The 19,248-nt window shown below is 42.1% G+C and overlaps 1 protein-coding gene across 2 annotated transcripts in view; it reads left to right on the plus strand.

Annotated features, from left to right (window-relative positions):
• The window catches only part of LOC144592438 (interleukin-6 receptor subunit beta-like), a 76,948-nt gene that overhangs the window by 47,208 nt on the left and 10,492 nt on the right, over positions 1 to 19,248 (plus strand). For both annotated transcript variants that reach the window (XM_078397036.1, XM_078397031.1), the window contains exons 10-14: positions 8,145 to 8,361; positions 9,089 to 9,277; positions 14,310 to 14,411; positions 15,763 to 15,903; positions 17,668 to 17,808. In XM_078397036.1, coding sequence (XP_078253162.1) covers positions 8,145 to 8,361; positions 9,089 to 9,277; positions 14,310 to 14,411; positions 15,763 to 15,903; positions 17,668 to 17,808 — 790 coding nt within the window. The remainder of the gene's footprint in view (positions 1 to 8,144; positions 8,362 to 9,088; positions 9,278 to 14,309; positions 14,412 to 15,762; positions 15,904 to 17,667; positions 17,809 to 19,248) is intronic.

Raw genomic sequence — 19,248 nt, forward strand, 5'->3', positions numbered from 1 at the left:
TTTGCTTTTGATGGTTCATTGTCCACTTTTTCTTCACCATCATTGCAATCCTATTGTCAAGTACATCTTCCCTTCCCCTATGCCTCTCACAATTTTACATACCTCTATGGTCACAGAGGTGAGGAAGGCTGTGAAAGTATATAGCGGAATATAGATTAGCTACAGAAATGAACAGAGAAATGGCAGATGGAGTTTAAACCGAGCAATTGTGGTGCATTTTGGGAGGTGGAATGTAAGGGGAAAAATACACTCAATGCCAAGACCCTAAATAGCATTGATATACAGGGGGATCTTGGGGTCCAAGTCCATAACCCCCTGAAAGCAGCAACACAAGTAGATAGAGTGGTAAAGATAGGATTGCTTTCATTGGTCAGGGCATTGAGTACAAGAGTCAGGAAGTCATCATGTAACTTTATTGTATTTTGGTTAGGCTGCATTTGGTGTATTCCATGCAGTTTTGGTCACCCCAATACAGAAGCATGTGGAGGCTTTGTAGAGTGTAGAGGAGGTTTACCAAAATGATGCCTGGATTAGAGGACAATAGGTACAGGGAGGGTTTAGGCAGACTTGGATTATTTTCTCTGGAATGCTGGAGGTTGAGGGGGTAAAATTATGCCTCTCATAATTTTACATCCTCCCATAGAGGTATGTAAAATTGTGAGAGGCATAGATAAAATATCCTGACTTTTGTAAGTTTTTAAAATGTATCCTTTTGTGCCTCTTTTTGCCTTAAATGGTTATCACACCTGTGATGCAACCAACTTGTCTCCAACAAATCACTTTCAAATTCATTTTCTTTTCTTTTATATGCTTTCCTCTTCCCACAATCTATTTCTTCTCATAAATTAGAAAATAGAACACCGAACGTACAGCACAGGAATGGGCCCTTCGGCCCACAATGTTTCTGCTGAACATGATGTTGACTGAACTGATCTCATCCGCCTGTACATGATCCATATCCCTCTATTCCCTGCACTTGCATGTGCCTATCTAAAAAACCCTTAAACCCCATTATCATATCTTCAACTTATTGATTAGTAGCACATGAGTAAGAGAAGCTGCAAGTATACAGTTATAAATACTGACAGGTTGCAATTATTCAGCAAGTAAAACATCACAAGGTGCTTCAGAGGAGTGCGTTACCAAAAATATATGACCAACGAAACAAGTATCATAGATAAAGTCATACAGAGTCATTATGGAGTCATACAGAGTGGAAACAGGCCCACCAGTCCAACTTGCCCACGCCGACCAACATGTCCCATCTACATTAGTCCCACCTGGCTGCGTTTGGCCTATATCCCTCTAAACCTATCCTATCCACGTACCTATCTAAATTCTTAAACAATGCGATAGTACCTGCTTCAACTACCACCTCCTCTTTTCATACACCCACCACTCTTTGAGTAAAAACATTACCCCTCAGGTTCCTATTAAATCTTTCCCCCTCTTCTTAAACCAATGTCCTCTCATTCTCGATTGCCCTACTGGGCAAGAGACTCTGTGCGTTCACCCGATCTATTCCTCCCACAATTTTGTACACATCTGTAAGATCATTCCTCATCCTCCTGCGCTCCAAGGAATAGAGACCGAGCCTGCTCAACTGCTAGCTCAGGCTCTTGAGTCCTGAAAACATCTACATACATTTTCTCTGCACCCTTTTCAGCTTGACAGCATCTTCCCTACAATAGGGCTCCCAAAACTGAACACAATATTCTAAATGTGGCCTCACCAATGTCTCATATAGCAGTAACATGACCCTCCCCAACCCCCACTCCAACTCAGATATCAGGAGAGGTAACATTGGTGTGCTTTATGGGACATGTAAAAGGCTGAAAAGTCCAAATAGAGAATTCTCAAGCATTGACCCTAGAAAAGTAAAGGTCTGACCACCAATGGAGGGATGACAGAGATTGGAGAATGCACTGATATTATCAGGTTGTAGGGCTGGAGATGGGCAGCAGCAAGACCACAAAGAGAATTGAATCTTAAATAACGATGGAATAAAATTTTGGATAAGAGTATTAAATCTGAATAATGGCTGGACTGAGAATCAATGTGGATTAGCAAGCAGATGATGGAGCACGATGCAATTAGGATTTAGGGATCAGGCTTTTCAGTGAGCTATAATTTGCAGAGGTGGGAGGCAGAGTAAGGAGATTGTCGGATTAGTTATGCCTTTGGGTAACAATGCAAACCAAATTCAGACTGGGTGACCAGTTTGCAGAGCGACTATGTTCAGTCCACAGGGGTAATCCTGAACTTCCTGTGGCCTGCAACTTTAATCCTCCACCCCACTCCCACTCTGAACTTTCAGCCAGGGCCTCCTGCACTGCTACAACGAAGCACAATGCAATCTTGCGGAACAGCACCTCATCTGCTGTCTGGGCATGTTGCAGCTTTCTGGACTCTTGTATTAAATTCTCCAACTTGATTTCTCTGCTTGTATCAGTTGTCCATATGTGACATCGGCTCAGGATGTTTTCTTTCCCCATTCCCCCTCTTTTCTTGGGAATGTCCAGTTGGTCTGGCCAGGCATGTCTTCCTGCTCTGCATTTTGCAACTCCTACATTCTTTTCTCATTTTTCTTTAGTCTGTGTTCTCACACTCCACCTACTCCCAAGAACTCATTCAGCAGATTGGAGCAGTGGTGCAGCAGTCGAGTTGCTGCCTTAGAGACCCAGGTATGATCCTGACCACAGATGCTGTCAGGACGGAGTTTGTACTTTCTCCCTGTGACTGCGTGGGCTTTCTCTGAGTGCACCTGTTTCCTCCCACATTCCAAAGATGTACAGGTATGTAGGTTAATTGGCTTTGGCAAAAATTGTAAACTGTCCCCAGTGTGTAGGATAATGTTAGTGTACGGGGTGATCGCTGGTTGAAGGGCCTGTTTCTGCGCTGTATCTCTAAAGTCAAAATCTCTAAAGTAAAGTGTAAAGTTAATCTTGTTTCCATCTTTTATCCATGGTCACCTCTGGTTTTATCCTGTCATATACATGCCCTCTCTCCTCACATTCCCTGCAGCTGATCAAGTTCCCTCTGTTTCCTTTCCAGTTCCGGTAAAGAGTCTTTGACCTAAAATGTTAATTCTGTTTCTCTTCTCATAAATAATGCCTGACCTACTGAGTATTTCTAGCATTTAAAATATGTATATATATTTCCAGTATCGGCAATGTATTTTTAAAAAATTCAATACGTTTTCCAATAAGCTGGTGTAGTCTCAGAGATCAGAATCACTAGCCCGGGTCATGGAGAGATGAGAATTGTAGCAATGACAAATTGGGGCTGATTTTCTACAACTCTTTGATGCAAGCCACTTGCCCTGTGACACACTACTTCTTTTGGGATAATCCTAGGTCCAATTATGTTAAACAAATAAGGAATCAAATAAAAAAAAACCCTAATTGACTGTCAATTTCTGGCATTCATTTCAATGGGATTGCTGCACTTAGCACAGGTTCAAAGAGCTGAATTCCTAGCCTGAGCATTGGAAAGTTAGAGAAGGTTCATGCCTCCCAATCATGTTTTTCTGGTGCAGCAAAGAACAGCCATCAGGGTGCTGCCAACGGCTTAGGCCCATGCCAACACTAGACCAGAAATGAGAGAAATTAGGTTAAATCTGGGTGTAAGTACAAAAGACCTTCCAAACCTCTGTTTGCAAAGCTGATGGAGCAAAAGTCTTTGGTTTGGCAAAAAATTATTCACTTCTTAGATATTCACTTTTCCTACAGAGATTTGGTTTTGATTTTAGATTGTTCAGGTCAAACTTAAAACCATTTAAAATATTTTTTAATTTTACAATATATTGCCAATACAGAAGATATTTTAAAACTCAATAAGTGGTGTAAGAAAATAGCTGCAGATGCTGGTACAAAACTCAATAAAGTAAATATAAATGTCCGGTATGTATTGAAAACGTGCTCACCACAGATTGAGTGAGAAAGCAGAAGTTGTCCTAATAAACTGCTCTGATCGCTAAAGTTATTAGCTTGATTTCTTAAGTTTGATGTTGCAATCAGCATGTGTCCATAGACTCAAGGCGTACCCTTTCCATTAGCTGTTTCCTGTTGAGGAAACTAGGCTGCAGTCTACTTGCAGCTGTTACAATTCCTCTGCCCTCCTCCACCATTCTTACATCAGTGCACATAACTCGTGGATCACAGTTTTCAGCTCATTGCAACAATCTGAACATTTTTGCCAAGTTTATTTTAAAAGTTGGTTATGTTTTCCTACTCAGCAGCTCAGATTCCCGTTCTTGAAGGGCTAAAGTTCAACTCAAGTTCAATTTGAATCCAAAAAATAAATTAACATTGCAGTGAGTATCTAAGTAAAGCTATCCTTCTAGTCAGGGTTGACCTATGAAACGTGGATGAAAGAAGTTGACATTTTCTCAGCATATTCTCTCTCCAGCCTATACAAATAAAGTGTGAATTGAGTTTGAAGAAAGGACCCCGACCCAAAACGTCACCTGTCCATGTTCTCCAGGGATCCTGCTTGACTGTTCTGGGTCAGGAACCCTTTCTTCAAACTCAATTCACACTTTATTTGCTGAGTTACTCCAGCATTTTATATTTTTCACCAGGATGGTGCCTGGATTTGAAAGTATTAAATATAAGGAGAGGTTGCAGAAACTTGGATTGTTTTCTCCGGAGCATAGGAAACCGAGGGTGTTATTCACATTTTAAAGTTTAAATCTATCTCGTAGCGGGGGAGGGAGGGAGGGGGGTGGAGGGAGGGAGGATAAGGGGGGTCGAGGGGGATGGAGTGGGGGGACGGGAGGGAAAGGGGGAGGGGCGAGAAGAGAGGGGAGGGGGAGGAGAGGGGGGGGGGGGGAGGAGAGGGTACTGCAGCAATGCAGAAGAGGATTTTGCCCAATGGGTCCACTTGGTCTAGTAGAACAATAAAATTCTTACTTGCTGCAGCTTAACAGGCCTGTAAACGCAATAGCACCCAGATAACATAATAATCAAAAACAATAAATTAGTAACTATAATACTAGGTAACCATGATAGGGCAAACAGTGAGATCCATAGTGGAACCAAAGACACAGTCCACAAAAGATCATAGTTGCTGAGATTAGCATTGTGTAACGTTCGAGATCCTGATGGTTGTTGTGAAGAGGCTATTTTTGAACTTGGTGGCTTTGGTTTTCAGGTTATTGCACCACCTTCAAAGTTTTCAAAGGTTTCAAAGGTCTTTTATTGTCACGTGTACCAATTAAGGTACAGTGATATGTGAATTACCATACCGCCATGCAAATAAAAAGCAACAAGACACATAAATACATAAAAGTTAACATAAACATCCACCACAGCGGATTCCCCACATTCCTTACTGTGATGGAAGGCAAAAAAAGTCCAAACTTCTTCCTCTTTATTTCTCCTGCAGTCGGGGCAGTCGAACCATCCTTCAGGGCGATCTAAGTTCCCGATGGTTGTTACAAAATGAGAGCTGGCCAGGGTGGTGTGGGTCTATGATGACATTACCTATCTTTTAAGGCAATACCCAAATAGATCCTTTCATCTCCTTCGTTCCTAAGCATTTGAATTCCTGAACCAGGCTGTGATGCAAACAGTTAATATGATCTCTACTGAGTACCTGGAGATGTTGATAGAATATTCATTAACAAACCAAGTCTCCTCAATCTTCTAAAGAAGCAAAGGCATTGATGAGCTTTCCTTGTGATTGCATCAATATGCTGGGCCCAGGACAAATCATCCGTGATTATGCACGCCAAAGAACTTGATGTTGTTGAATCTCTCCACCGCTGCCCTGTCCATGAAGACAGGTTCGTGAATCCCTGGCTTTTCCGTCCTGAAGTCAACAATCAGCTCCTTGGTCATGCTAATGTTGAGAGGAAGATTATTGTTCTGGCACCATTCAATCAGACTTTCAATCTCCCTCTTGTGCTCTGACTTATCGTTACCCATGTTTCATTCAAGAACAGTGGTATTGTCAGCAAATTTAATGATAGTGTTGGAGTTGTGTCTGGCTATAGAGAGACTAGAGCAGGGGACTGAGCACAGTGAGGTGCTCCTGGGTTCAAGGTTATCAAGGAGCAATTGTTGTAGCCAATTGGTCTGCCAATGAGGAAGTTGACAGGGGGGCAGTGACCCAGTTCTCTGAGTTTGATGATGTTTAAAGGGAATGATCATGTTGAATGCTGAGCTTTCGTCGATGAACAGTAGCCTGATGCATGTGTTCTTATTGTCCAAATGGTCCAGTGCAGAATGGAGAGTCACAACCCCACTGACCTTTGTGTCATTAGGCAATTGTAGAGAGTCCACGTTTTTTTTTTACTAAAGAAGGAGTTGATTGGTGTCATAACTAACCTTGCAAAGCAGGGGAGATCCTTGAATCTTAATAATGAAAGGTTGAAGATGTCCACAAAAACTCCAGCCAGTTGGTCCATGTAGGTTCAAATAACTTAACTTAGGAGTTAAAATTGTTAGTATCCTGGAGATTCAGCAGGCTTTGGTGGACCAAGCACAAGTGTTTGGCAAAACAGTCGCCTGGTACAACATGAAACATAGAATTTCACTAAAAAATACACTGAGTGTTGGAGTAATTCATCAGGCCGGGCAGCATCTCTGGAGATCATGGATATATATGTGACATTTTGGGTTGGGAGCCTTTTGCAGACTGATTGTAGTGATGGGAAATGAAAGCTGGGGAGAGGTAGAGGCAGGCCAAGTCTGTCAAGTCATAGGTGGATGGTTGGACAAAGGCCAGCAATTAAAAGATAAAACGTGTGAGATAAGGAGAAAAGAATAGAAGAGGTGCAAAATTTGAAGGAATATAGATGGAAGGGGGAGGGAGGCAGGCGAAAAGCAGAAATGGGTGCGCATCCAGGTGAAGCACAGGGAAGAGAAGAGAAATAAGAGAGGTTTTGAGTATTTGTAGGTCAGTTACCTAAAATTGGAGAATTCAATGTTCAATGTCATGTTGGAAGCTACCTAAATTGAATATGAAATACTGCTCCTCCACTTTGAACATGGCATCACTCTGGCAATGTAGGAGGACAAGGACAGAAAGGTCAGGATGGGAATGGGGAATGAAAATGGTTAGCAATGGGAGATCTAGCAGGCCTTGGGAGACCAATGCAAGTGTTCAGTGAAACGGTTGCCTAGTAGAACATAGAACATAGAACCTTTCCTGTCCTGGGCCCCCTACATTGGCGGACTGAAGCCGTATGCAAAATGGAGGAGCATGCTTGGTCTTGCCAATGTAAAATAAGCCACATAGCAACACTGAAGAGGTTCACTGGGAAGTTACCTGGAGTGAAGAGGACAGGCTGGCAGCTCAATGTTCAATTACTCTTTTACACTCTTCTGTGACCTAACTGCATATCCATTCTTCGAATTTCTGCGGACAATTGGGAGGCCTGTAGAATAATCATATCAAAGTGACACTCCTTTCCTATCCCTCAATTTTGGCGGTATATCCTCACTGCATCATCCCTCTAGGATATCTCCCCTGAGTGCTGCCGCCATGCTCTCCCTGATCAGCAATGCAACACTCCCTCCTCTCTTGCACCCCCCTCTGTCACGCCTGAATCTTCTGTATCCTGGAACATTGGGTGCCCAGTCCTGTCCTTCCCTCAGCCATGTTTCTCTGACTGCAATAATATTGTAATCCCGCGTGCATCTCATCTGTCATATCTGTGAGGCTCCCTGGATTAACACAAATGCAGTTCGGCTGACCGGCCCTCTCATGCTTTCCCTCCTGTCTCGGCCTGCTTTGCCCACTGGACTTGTCTGTTCTATTTTCTACATATAAGTGAGACAGCCTCCTGCACTGACATTCCGGGTTCCTCATTCCGCATGCCTCACCTAATTACATTGTCCCGGGTTGCAACAGCAAGCCTCCCTGCAAGGATATGGGATTCCTTCAGTTCCGGAGCAACTGACCCTTCTTGTACAGGTGCCCTGCCCCAGTAGAGATCCCAATGATCCAAAAAGCTGAAGTCTCTCCTCCAGCTACACCTTCATCTGCCCTACCTTTCTATTTCTATACTCGCGAGCACGCAAAAAAAAATCTTGTGTACAACAACAGTAACAATGTTTCACAGAAACAACATTACAGCTAATTCATAATCTACACCCGGTGAAATGACAGCAAATGTCCTGTTATTTTTGATGCAGGCTTTGAACAAGTCCAAAGCAAATGGAATCATATTGGGATACAGGATACGGTCTGAGAAACGAACCGATCACACACTGATACAAGAGGATAACACAACATCTTTGAATTATTCCTTATTGCTATCTGATGAAGCATATGTTCTAACCGTCATTGCATATAATTCAGTAGGTGACTCTCCTGAGGCTATCTTGATAGTTCCAGCTATAAATGACACAGGTAGGTCCCTAATGCACTGTAATTATTTCGCATAACTGTTTATAGGAGATGCAAACGCATTAATTATTATCAATATAGTAATCATTATTTGTGTAATTTCATATTTCCTGCCATCTTTAAATTTACTGCCTTCTTCAGTCTGTGCTCACAAGACTTTGCTTACAAATGATAGGGTGGGCAATTATGTTATTTTCTAAATTATTCTTGAATGGTCCTTAGTGGCCAGTCACATTTCTGAACTGGAAATCCAGAATTATCTTCATGCAGTCTGTTGATACATTGTATTAGCGGCTATTTCACTGGGAAGGATCCTGACCACAGACAAAGAACCAGGCGAGATTTGATCCCAGGTCTTCCATGTTATTTTTGTGCACCACAGGAAGACAAGGTGCCAAGGAGAAAATGGATCAATGTGATTAGGTGTGAATAGTTCAAATCAAAAGCCAAGCCGTAACAATGGATTGGATGTTCTTCCGTTGGATGGTTTTACAGAGCATCACACTAATCTCAGCGACCTCCTGGCATCTAGTTTCAGAGTGGCATTGGCAGAATTGGAAATGCCTTCCTTGCCATACATAATGCCATACATAATGGCAGTAGAAACTGGTTAAAGAGTAAAGCACTGACAGTTAGTTTCTGCCCTGTATTCAATGGCTGTATTTTCACAATTATGCTATGTTTCATCCCATGATGTACACTAATCCCTGTTGTTTTTTAAAAAACATAGATACTACAAATGTTCAGTATGTTAACGTTACATCACAGAATAACCGACTGTTCACTCAGTGGAAATCTCCAATTTGGCCAGATAATGGATATATCATTGAATGGTGTTTGTTTTTGGATACAAACCCCTGTGCTGGGCCACTGCACTGGCAACATGAAGAAAACACTACTGAAATGGCTTATCTACACGGTAAGCAGAAATTATGTTCATTAAAGGAATACTGTGTGGATGCTAGTTTAAGATGATGGTAAAAAAAAAACATTGCACCAAATGATCTGAGAGATAAAAATTGAAACCCGTTCTCCCACCTCTCTCCTTCCCTGTGAATGTTGGTTCACACAAGAGTTTGGTACCACAGTTTGGAAATTTGGTTCAGTGCAAAGCCTACTATTCCTGACTTTCAAACAAGACCTATTCCAGAGACAACAGTGACATTGGGGTATTTAGAATAATTGTATTTGTTCACAGGACTTTGAACTATTTATGTGTTATAACATGAATGCCCCTACCTACATGTCCTTGACCTTAGACTTTAGAGATACAGCGTGAAAACATGCCCTTCGGCCCACCAAGTCTATGTGCCGACCAACAATCACTCCCTAGGTGACGACGGACTAGGGACTATTTACAATTTACAGAAGCCAATTAACCCCTACGTCTTTGGAGTGTGGGAGAAAATTGGAAACCCATGCAGTCACTGGGAGAAGGTACAAGCTCCATACCGTCAGAATTTAACCCGGTCCCTACTGCTGCACCACTGTGCCACCCCCGACTGCACACCATTCTATCCTGGAGGTACATCCTGATTCCTTCATTGTCACATGGTCTAAATCCTAGAAGACACAACTCATCAGCACTGTCGGAATAATTGAAACTGAAGCCGGGAAAGTCCTTCAGCGGCCATCGACAGGAGAGTATCGTGAGAAAGGAAGCAAACTTGCAAAATAAGCCATGGAAGAGCACGAGCAAATTAAGCCGGAGGAAAGAGAAAGGAGACTCCTTGGGAGGTCAGACAAATGATGGAAAAGTGTAAACCAATGCAAACTAAGTTGTAATGGCATCAATATGATGGTTGGCAATGTTAATTTACAGATGCAGCATGTTTTAATAAGGCACTCTAACATCTACTGTAAGAGGATGCCAGATTCTCCCATTATTTAACAGACATTGGCATCTTTCAGTAAGAATAAGCACCCCTGCTTGATGCCATTAATCATGCAATACAGAAACTGCTGCACGATGTATACTGCTTCATTGAAGTCATTTGTTTCCATATTGTGAGTTTGATCCAGTGGTTTCTCGCTGCCAGCAGGTTCGGACAGTTTGTTCTCATTTCTGAGTGTGTGCTTATTGCAAATTTCTACCATCATTATCCTTTCCTGCAAATGATGGCTCCAAATTGTATTACAGTTTGACCACGGCCTGCTGCCTCTAGTACTGATCCAGAAATTCCTGAGAGCGAACATTGGCACACTGATGGATAACGTAGAGCACTGCCTCATATCCTGACACTGAAACTGAACTTGATTTCTACCAGTCATAACTGAATAGCACTTTGGGTAGTTTATGGTGGAGATCTTCATTAGGATGGAGAGTGACAAAGTCAATTCAGAAACACGTGTTCTGAACTTAAAGAAAGGTAACTTTGAGGGTATGAGACGTGAATTGTCCAAGATAGACTGGCAATTTATACCTAAAGGGTTGACGGTGGACATGCAATGGAAGGCATTTAAAGGTTGCATGGATGAACTACAACAATTGTTCATCCCAGTTTGGCAAAAGAACAAACCAGGAAAGATAGTGCATCCGTGGCTAACAAGGGAAATCAAGGATAGTATTAAAACAAAAGATGAAGCATATAAATTAGCCAGAAAAAGTATCATACCTGAGGACTGGGAGAAATTCAGAGTCCAGCAGAGGAGGACAAAGGGCTTAATTAGGAAAGGGAAAATAGATTATGAGAGAAAACTGGCAAGGAACATAAAAACTGACTGCAAAAGCTTTTATAGAAAAAGCTTTTATAAGAGAAAAAGACTAGTTAAGACAAATGTAGGTCCCTTGCAGTCGGAAACAGGTGAATTGATCATAGGGAACAAGGAGATGGCAGACCAATTGAACAACTACTTTGGTTCTGTCTTCGCTAGGGAAGACATAAACAATCTGCCGGAAATAGCAGGGGACCGGGGGTCTAACGAGATGAAGGAACTGAGGGTAATCCAGGTTAGTCGGGAAGTGGTGTTAGGTAAATTAAATGGATTAAAGGCCGATAAATCCCCAGGGCCAGATAGGCTGCATCCCAGAGTGCTTAAGGAAGTAGCCTCAGAAATAGTGGATGCATTAGTGATAATTTTTCAAAACTCTTTAGATTCTGGAGTAGTTCCTGAGGATTGGAGGGTAGCTAATGTAACCCCACTTTTTAAAAAGGGAGGGAGAGAGAAAACGGGGAATTATAGACCAGTTAGCCTAACATCGGTAGTGGGGAAAATGCTAGAGTCAGTTATTAAAGATGTGATAGCATCACATTTGGAAAGTGGTGAAATCATCGAACAAAGTCAGCATGGATTTATGAAAGGCAAATCATGCCTGACGAATCTTATAGAATTTTTCGAGGATGTAACTAGTAGAGTGGATAGGGGAGAACCAGTCGATGTGTTATATCTGGACTTTCAGAAGGCCTTCGACAAGGTCCCACATAGGAGATTGGGGTACAAACTTAAAGCACACGGTATTGGGGGTTCAGTGTTGAGGTGGATAGAGAATTGGTTGGCGGACAGGAAGCAAAGAGTAGGAATAAACGGGTCCTTTTCGGAATGGCAGGCAGTGACTAGTGGGGTACCGCAAGGCTCAGTGCTGGGACCCCAGTTATTTACAATATATATTAATGATTTGGACGAGGGAATTGAATGCAATATCTCCAAGTTTGCAGATGACACGATGCTGGGTGGCAGTGTTAGCTGCGAGGAGGATGCTAGGAGGCTGCAGAGTGACGGATAGATTAGGCGAGTGGGCAAATGCATGGCAGATGCAATATAATGTGGATAAATGTGAGGTTATCCACTTTGGTGGCAAGAACAGGAAAGCAGAGTATTACCTGAATGGTGACCGATTAGGAGAAGGGGAGATGCAACGTGACCTGGGTGTCATGGTGCACCAGTCATTGAAAGCAAGCGTGCAGGTGCAGCAGGCAATGAAGAAAGTGAATGGTATGTTGGCATTCATAGCAAGAGGATTTGAGTTTAGGAGCAGGGAGGTTCTACTGCAGTTGTACAGGGCCTTGGTGAGACCGCACCTGGAGTATTGTGTGCAGTTTTGGTCTCCTAATCTGAGGAAAGACATTCTTGCCTTAGAGGGAGTACAGAGAAGGTTCACCAGATTGATCCCTGGGATGGCGGGACTTTCATATGAAGAAAGACTGGATAGACTGGGCTTGTACTCGCTGGAATTTAGAAGACTGAGGGGGGATCTTATAGAAACATATAAAATTCTTAAGGGGTTGGAGAGGCTAGATGCGGGAAGATTGTTCCCGATGTTGGGGGAGTCCAGAACCAGGGGTCACAGCTTCAGGGTAAGGGGGAAATCTTTTAGGACCGAGATGAGAAAACATTTCTTCACACAGAGAGTGGTGAGTCTGTGGAATTCTCTGCCACAGAAGGTAGTTGAGGCCAGTTCATTGGCTATATTTAAGAGGGAGTTAGATGTGGCCCTTTTTGCTAAAGGGATCAGGGGGTATGGAGAGAAGGCAGGTACGGGATACTGAGCTGGATGATCAGCCATGATCATATTGAATGGCGGTGCAGGCTCGAAGGGCCGAATGGCCTACTCCTGCACCTATTTTCTATGTTTCTATGTTTCTAGGACAGCAACATTTCAAGAAGGGGGATTCACCATCACAATTGGTGAATTAGGGCGGCACGGTAGCACAGCGGTAGAGTTGCTGCTTTACAGCGAATGCAGCGCCGGAGACTCAGGTTCGATCCTGACTACGGATGCTGCACTGTAAGGAGTTTGTACGTTCTCCCCGTGACCTGCGTGGGTTTTCTCCGAGATCTTCGGTTTCCTCCCACACTCCAAAGACGTACAGGTATGTAGGTTAATTGGCTGGGTAAATGTAAAAATTGTCCCTAGTGGGTGTAGGATAGTGTTAATGTACGGGGATCACTGGGCGGCACGGACTTGGAGGGCCGAAAAGGCCTGTTTCCGGCTGTACATATATGATGATGATGATGATGATGAATTGCAAGGAGAATTAGTTTAGTTTAGTTTAGATCAGTTTTTGTAGATGAGCATAAAGCATCAGCTGCATTTAATGTCAACTTTGGCAGATGGCCACATAAGCATTCATTCACACCACTACTGGCATAGAGTAACAGCAATGTGTATCATTGACAAAACACATTGCAGTTACTCTGCCTGATTAGCGTCTGCTAATCCAATTCTTCACCACTAAAGACAAGGGCAGCCTGTACACAGGAATGTCCCCACCAACATGTCCGACTGCACACCATTTTAGCCTTGTGGTGCATCAACATTTCTTCATTGCCATAGGGTCTAAACCCTAGAAGACACTACTCAAACTAATTTCATCAGAACGACTAATAATTCAAGAAGATAGTTAATTATCACAATCTCAAGTGGAATTAGTTTAGAGATGCAGCATGGAAACAGGCCCATCCGTCCATGCTGACCATTGATCATCTGTTCACACTAGCTCAATGTTATCCCACTTTCTCATCCACTTCCAACACTTCAGGGGAATTTTACGGAGAGCAATTAATCTACAACCCACATGCCTTTGGAATGGAGATAGGAGAAAGAATGGACGTGGAAAGCATTGGGAGAGTCTAGAACCAAAGGGCACAGCTTCAGAATAAAAGGACATACCTTTGGAATGGAGATGGGAGAAAGTTCTATGGGCAGAGGGTGGTGAATCTGTGGAATCCATTCAGATTGCTGCGGAGGCCAATACATTGGTTATTTTTAAAGCGGAGATTGATAGGTTCTTGATTAGTACGGGCGTCAAAGGTTATGGTGAGAGGCAGGAGAATGGCATTGAGGGAGGAAAAGCAGGTCTGCCATGACGGTATGGTGGAGTAGAATGGATAGGCTGAATGTCCTAATTCTGCTGTTATGTCTTATGGTCTTATGGTGAGTTGCCCATATTTAAAAAATATATTGAATTTGACAAAACAGCTGTATAAATTTGCATTGTATTCTTTCACAGGGGACTTTGAACCATTTGTGTGCTATAACATCTCGGTTTATGCTGTGTTCAATGAAGGTCCAGGAAATCCACGTTCAACACTAGCATACCTACAACAAAGTTGTAAGTAAATACTCAGGGGGGTACTCAGGGGAGTTTTCCAGAGACCTTGATGTGAAAGAATGGTTTATGTACTCTTTAGTGATTGGGTGGCGCCACATCAGAGATCAGGCAGCATTATTTTGTTCTGGAAATCCAGTTGATGTTATCAGTTTATAACATTACTGATAAGCTTGCCAAGTTGGCTCAGTACAACATCTACATTTCCTGAGTTACAAACAAGGTCAATTCCAGAGACCACAATGACATTTGGTCAGTTAATGTAATTTGAATGCTTTCCAGCATTTATTGTTTCTTACTTTTTTTTGATGGAGATAAAATAATTTCCTTTCCTCCTGTTTTGCAATTAACCAAAATAAATACAGAATTTCATGCAATATTGACGTGCATTTTAATTGAATTCCAAAGATGTTGAATTCAAAAAATTAAAGTGTTCCTTTAAGTTTTATTTATCCTAATTATTACAATTACCCTGATATATAGCTATTTCAGTGTAAGTAACCGTATTCACTTGAAAATATTGAAGTGGTGGTGGTGTTTGAATGATTGAAAGATACAGCATGGAAACAGGCCTTTCGGCCGATCAAGTCCACACCAATCATTGATCACCCATTCAGATTCACACTTGTTCTATGTTATCCCATTTTTACATTCACTTCCTACACACTGGGGGCAATTTACAGAGGCCAATTAAACTACAAACCTTCATGACTTTGGGATGTGAGGGGAAACCGGCGCACCCGGTGGAAACCCACGAGGTCACAGGGAGAGTGTGCAAACTTCGCACAGACAGCACCTGAGGTCAGGATCAAACCCAGGTCTCTGGCACGGTGAGGCAGCAGCTCTACCAGCTGCGCCACTATGTCGCCCTTGTTGTGAAGAAAGGATGACCAGGGGTCATGGGTGTCAGGTTAGGGCCTGATGGCAAGGGTCCAAAGCCCTTGCAGGATCGGAGATCTGACTCTTGGAAGGTTAGAATTGTAATTGGGGGTGAAGTGGTGGGGGAGGGACAATTTCTGGACCTTGCTTAGTTGTGGGCTTAATGAATTACTAATGAATTATTGACGCATTAACTGATTTCATTACTAGCCAGTGTGTGATTAAAAAACAAATGAGTGAAATGTGTTCCCAAGCAGCTGGTGATGTAAAAGAAAGAAAGTAAAACTTACATATCTAATAAATAACGTTCAAGTCCCTTTCAAAATACTCCCAGCTGCTTTCCGGTCAATGAAATACTTTGGGGGCAAGGTTACTGTGGTCATGTAAAAATCCCTCATGGTTTGCCATGAAGATGAGAATCGTGCTTTCAATGTGAATAAATGCTGCATGTTATTAGATTCTATCGCATTTTCAGATCCAGCAGAAGGCCCGGGTGTCACTCATAAAATAATGGGAACAGAAGCCCTACTTAAATGGCAGGAAATCCCATTGGAAAAGCGACGTGGGTTCATCACCAATTACACTATCTTTTATAAATCTGCAGTAGATGAAAATGGTAAGGAATCCATATCACTTCTGATGACAAACACCTACATTATTATCGTAGACAAAAGGGACGTAGATGCTGGTTAACAATAAAAAGTCACAAAGTGCTGTAGTAACTCAATGGGACAGGTAGCATGAATAGATGATGTTTTGGGTCAGGATCCTGCTTCAGACTCTTCAGTCTGCAGAAGGGTCCTGACCAGAAATGTTACCCATCCATGTTCTCCAGGTATGCTGCATGACCCGCTGAGTTACTCAGCATTCTGTGTCCTATGTTATCATTGTGAATGCCTCATTGCCTGGGGCTATTGGTATGGCTCTATATGGTATGGTCTCAATTGTCCAATATTCATTCAATCAATAGGCTTGTATACACTGGAATTTAGAAGGATGAGAGGGGATCTTATCGAAACGTATACGATTATTAAGGGGTTGGACACGTTAGAGGCAGGAAACATGTTCCCAATGTTGGGGGAGTCCAGAACCAGGGGCCACATTTTAAGAATAAGGGGTAGGCCATTTAGAACGGAGATGAGGAGAAACATTTTCACTCCGAGAGTTGTAAATCTGTGGAATTCTCTGCCTCAGAAGGCAGTGGAGGCCAATTCTCTGAATGCATTCAAGAGAGAGCTAAATAGAGCTCTTAACGATAGCGGAGTCAGAGGGTATGGGGAGAAGGCAGGAACGGGGTACTGATTGAGAATGATCAGCCATGATCACATTGAATGGTGGTGCTAGCTCGAAGGGCCGAATGGCCTCCTCCTGCACCTATTGTCTATTATCTATAATCAGTGGAGTTTACAACTCTTTTAGTGTTATCACAACTCGATTTTGCTCATTTTCTGTTCAAACAACTTTAATTTACAAAGAATGAAAGAAGCCCCGACTTTGCTTTAGTTACATATTACATGCAGTGTTTTCCACAGTTTTTCTGATACAGCTGTTTCAATGCTGGCTATCACTTTACATTCAATGCAAATGTATTTTTACATTATTATTCAATTGTGTGTTTTACAAACAGAATACAATTTCCTTTTAGAAATAAGTCATACAGACCATTGTTTCGGAATTTTCAAATAGGATTTTCACTTTATTTCCATTTTTCAGCTCTTAGTTCTGTATTTTTACATTTTAGAGAAGGTATGCACTCCATTTTTCCTGAGAAGTGCAGACAGTTCAATGTAGAACTGCCAGCATTCCCTCACAAAGTTCGGACATCTGTGCAAGCATATGTGAACATGGAAGTCCTGAACTTCTTAAGAGGACCTCACTACTGTTGTTCTGACTGCACTGAGGTGGGATTCCTAAAGCAACAACTTCCTGCAGTTTTCCTGCAGTTATGTTAGGAAATCTGCCTGATGGTTTTGCTCCAAGTTGGACCAGAGTACAAAACTGTTTACTGTCCTGTTGCACACTCCAGTCTCTCGGAAATTAACAGAGAGTTTGAGGCAGACAACTCTTGTGGAAGGATCTGCCAGCAGAGGGAAGACTTACCGTTTCAATCTTTAATGAGGCTCATTAGATAATTCCTGCCTTCATAATTCCTCTTTTCTTGGATGTGTGCACGAAAGCCAAAAGTTGTGTGAATTTGCAGCAACTGCTCAGATTGTGGAATGTGGAATGATACTGGGAGTTCCTCATCCATGGTTCATTTACTGAATGATAATAATAAATAATATTTTGAAACTATCCATTTATATATTTTTTTCTCTAAAACATTATTTAGTCTCAAGTACTATTGGCTGTCTTCTAATTACTTTCCAATATTTTGTAGCTGTACCATTGAAGCCAAATGTTTTTGAATACACACTGAAAACTCTGCAGAAAAGTACTGAATACTCTGTGTATGTAATGGCATCAACAGTGAAAGGAGGTAAAAATAGCAGCTTGATTTTCTTCAAAACAGATGGGAATGGTAAGTGAATTGAAGAAAACATCGATATTCAGAAATATTAGATGTGCACAAAATCTATCCAATGTGAAGGACAGTGAACTGATTGTTAACTTAACTTAGTATTATACTTGATGTCCTGTTTGAATGTTCAGCAAGATTCAACTCTGAGATGTCAAAATGAATAAACATACTAGTTGTGGTTTACATACAGAGGAGAAGATATTAAAACTAAAATAATTGAACTTTCATGAATTTACAAGAGTTAATGATTTATAATGGTGTGTTCCTTACAAACAAGGAGAAATATGATTGAGGTTTCTAGTGCCAATTGTGAAAATGTATTTTCAATTATTATAGGTTGCTCACTGCTTGCAGAGTTTGACAACAGATTGTAGAGTATTTCTCAATTTGCGCAGTGCATTCAGAAAGTATTCAGACCTCTTCACTTTTTCCACATTTTGTTATGGTATAGCTTTATTTTAAAATGGATTAAATTCTTTTTTTGTTATCATCAATCTAGACACAATACCCCAGAATGAAGATGCAAAAGCAGGTGTTTAGAAATTTTTGCAAAGTAATTAAAAATAAATAACTGAAATATCACATTTACATAAGTATTCAGACCCTTTGCTATGACACTCATAATTGAGCTTAGGTTCATCCTGTTTCCATTGATTATCCTTGAGATGTTTCTACGTCTTGATTGGAGTCCACCAGTGGTAAATTAAATTGATTGGACATGATTTGGAAAGACACACACCTATCTATACAAGGTTCCACAGTTGACAGTGCAAAAACCAAGCCATGAAGATGAAGGAAATGTCCATAGACCTCCGAGACAGGATTGTGTCAAGACACAGATCTGGGGAAGGGTATAAAACAATTTCTGCAGCATTGCAGGTCCCGAAGTGCACAGTGGCCTCCGTCATTCTTAAATGGAAGAACCTTGGAACCACCAGGACTCTTCATAGAGCTAGCCGCCCTGCCAAACTGAGCAATCGGGGGAGAAGGGCCTTGGTCAGGGAGGTGACCAAGAACCCGATGGTCACTCTGACAGAGCTCCAGAGTTCATCTGTGGAGAAGGGAGAACCTTCCAGAAGGACACCTATATCTGCAGCACTCCACCAATCAGGCCTTTATGGTAGAGTGGCCAGACAGAAGCCACTCCTCGGTAAAAGGCACATGACAGCCCACTTGGTGTTTGCCAAAAGGCACCTAAAGGACTCTCAGACCATGAGAAACAAGATTCTCTGGCCTGAATGCCAAGCGTCACGTCTGGAGGAAACCAGGCACCGCTCATCACCTGGCCAATACCATACCTATGGTGAAGCATGGTGATGGCAGCATCATGCTGTGCGGATGTTTTTTAGTGGCAGGAACTGGGAGACTAATCAGGATCGAAGGAAAGATGAACGGAGCAAAGTACAGAGAGATCCTTGATGAAAACCTGCTCCAAAGCAT

The sequence above is a fragment of the Rhinoraja longicauda genome, chromosome 1, assembly GCF_053455715.1.
Source record: "Rhinoraja longicauda isolate Sanriku21f chromosome 1, sRhiLon1.1, whole genome shotgun sequence".
Lineage (NCBI taxonomy): Eukaryota > Metazoa > Chordata > Chondrichthyes > Rajiformes > Arhynchobatidae > Rhinoraja > Rhinoraja longicauda.